The 2,796-nt window shown below is 47.9% G+C and overlaps 1 protein-coding gene across 1 annotated transcript in view; it reads right to left on the bottom strand.

Moving 5' to 3' along the window:
- Positions 1-1,518, bottom strand: part of LOC103804165 (copine-2-like) — a gene marked incomplete at its 5' end in the record, with an annotated part of 6,629 nt that extends 5,111 nt beyond the window's left edge. Inside the window, 2 exons of the mRNA XM_009076761.1 lie at positions 23-111; positions 1,467-1,518. Coding sequence (XP_009075009.1) covers positions 23-111; positions 1,467-1,518 — 141 coding nt within the window. The remainder of the gene's footprint in view (positions 1-22; positions 112-1,466) is intronic.
- Between the last annotated feature and the right edge of the window lie 1,278 nt (positions 1,519-2,796).

Here is a 2,796-nt window from a genome sequence, read left to right as displayed (position 1 = left end):
CCTGAGCTGCGAAGCGAGCCACGTGGTTGATGATGGGGGAGAAGTTGGTGGGCCCATAGAAGCGGATGTGGGGCAGGCAGGCTGAGTATGCTTGGACAATGCCCTCCACACCTTCAGGGAAAGCAGAAATGCCAGACATTACAACGTGTCACAGCTCAGGACCACAGCAAGTTCAATTACAAATCATTAGTTCATGCTGTCATGGAGCTGAAGTTAGATCTATCTCCTTCCCCTCCCCCAACTCCTTCAGCTGCACTTTAGTCACTTTGCAGTGGGTCATCAGACCTTCTGGGGTAGGGAAGCCCTTGCAGTGCTCACAGTCAATGAAGGCATTCCTTGGGAGTCTGAAAAAATCTCAGAATCAGGCAAGGAGGAGGAGGAAAAAGAAAAGCAATTCCTGGTCTGCAAACATAATCAAAAACCAGACAGAGAGAAAGCAAGAAAGAACAGACCAAAAAAACCTAAAACAGCAGAGAGAGGCAAAACAATCCCAGAATCATCCTCTGAACTCCCAAACTTTTGCCACATCAGAACAGGGTAGATGGCTGCTCCTTAGGGAAGGACCTGCCACTGATAAGAGCTGCAGGGTGGTGGCTTTTGCACCCCATGATGCCTGCAATACATCAGGTCCAGTGAATGCTTTGCAACTACTGGAGAGGGACTGAAGGAAGCAGAGGCAGCAGAAAAGCATGTGGTTAGAACCAGCTTTCATGAACCAGTGAGTGATGTCTGGAGGCCTATCCTGCTGAGATAAGATGACTTTTGGGGTCCATAGTAGCCCTTGCCATTTAGGATTTGAGCAGTCCTTCAGCCATCACTGTGAGCAGCTCTGGGATGCTAAAAGAGGTGTTTAGTCTGAATTCCCCATCTACTACATAGGCCCTGTGTTTCTTGCAGCCTTGCTGCAGGAGCAGGCGGCTGGTAGGACACACCAGACATCAGAGTGAAGGTGGATTTTACACTGTCTGAATCCAGTTGCATTTTACCCTGGGCCTTCCTACACACCCCCAGATTTAGCTCATGCTCTGCTTCACTGTTCATGTCTCTCTGAGCAGATCTCTTCCCCATCTACTACATAGGCCCTGTGTTTCTTGCAGCCTTGCTGCAGGAGCAGGCGGCTGGTAGGACACACCAGACATCAGAGTGAAGGTGGATTTTACACTGTCTGAATCCAGTTGCATTTTACCCTGGGCCTTCCTACACACCCCCAGATTTAGCTCATGCTCTGCTTCACTGTTCATGTCTCTCTGAGCAGATCTCTAAAGATCATAGAATCATGGATTGGGGTGGATTGGAACTCATCCCAACCGCCCTGCCACAGGCAGGGAATCCTCCACTACGTCAGGTTGCTCAGAGCTCCATCCAGCCTGGCCTTGAACACTGCTAGGGATGAAGATGTTACTGAAGAAAAGCAGAAGAAGGACAGAAGGCACTTCTGTGGTCTTAAAGACCTGGTAGATGCTTACCTGAACAGAATGGGTTCCTGGGATTGAAGTTAATGGCAAACTCATGGGATACCTGTGGAGAAGAAAAGACCCAAGTTAACCTGGAGGGCCAGTGCAGTGCAGGCTGCTATCAATTTAGCTGATGCTACAGGGCTAGGTCTGATGCTCCCATGAAGCAGGACCAGGTGGTAGCAGAATTATGGTCCATCCTGAGGGATCAGTGACACTTCCCAACCCTCTGCTACCCAAATAGCAAACAAACAGGGTCAGGGCTCTGAGGTATTTAAGGATGGACCAGTGCCCTCATCATGGAGCCTCCTGAAATTATCATATCACACCTTCTTCTACAGTTATGAAAGCAGGTTTGTCCACTTCCAGTCACTTCCAGTGCTGATGTGGGTCAACAGTCTGCTTGTGGAACCACCACCAGATGTATAGGTTTAGGCATTCCTCACTCTGCTCCCAGCAATTTAGGCACCTTAAGAAGCAGACTCTCAGGAGCACCAAGGACGTGCAACTGCCTCTTCAGCACCTCTGAAGGCTAAAGGGGTGATTTGGGCTTTCAGGCCACCAGCTCAAGGGCTCTGAAACACAAAGTTCCCACCCTGTTCGTGCCAGAGTTACAAAACAAGGATATTTTCTCCCTCTCAGAAGGGTGGAGGTTTGCTGAGCTTTTCAGCTAGGGAATCGCTTCAGGACACGTATCCACCCCACTGTCCTGTGACACGCCGTGTGAAGCAGAAGTCCTCCCGAGGCTGCAAACACAGCACGAGTTTGATTCAGACTTTCCAATTATATTGGGCATTGTGTTGAAAGCAGCAGAAACTATTTTTGCAAGAGGCTGTGGGGTAGGAAAAAGCAACTGAACAAAAGTAGTCAACCATAAATCTTTCCAGTGGTGTAAAGCTGATGAGCTGCTGGACCAGTGAGTGGCCACAGCCTGCTCAGGTCTCTCCATGCCTGTTGAGCACAACCAGGAACACACTCACAGCCACCAGATTAGAGACAATCTGAAATTCATGACACCCTTTCTCATAGAAGCCTCGATTTTGGGCAGTATACCCAAATTCGATTGTTTTGCAGTTGTAATGGGCTCACTTCCTTTTTTTTAGATGATGTTCAAAATTCTGCCACACGAGTATTTATAGACAAGGCAAGCAGAAATATTTCCATGTTTTGCACTGCATAAGAGGGGCTTCTCTTTCTTTTAAGGAGCAGCAAAATGGTTTGAAGCTGTGTTCCTCACCATCTACAGAGCAGATCCCCTACATGGCAGAAATGTTGTAAAAACTCCTCTGGACTTTTTATGGATTTTACATGTGTGTATACATATATATATGTGTATATATAT

Source organism: Acanthisitta chloris, unplaced genomic scaffold (genome assembly GCF_000695815.1).
Source record: "Acanthisitta chloris isolate BGI_N310 unplaced genomic scaffold, ASM69581v1 scaffold32406, whole genome shotgun sequence".
NCBI lineage: Eukaryota > Metazoa > Chordata > Aves > Passeriformes > Acanthisittidae > Acanthisitta > Acanthisitta chloris.
The sequence above is the reverse complement of the archived record's forward strand: the minus strand, read 5'-3'. Positions and strand labels throughout refer to the sequence as shown.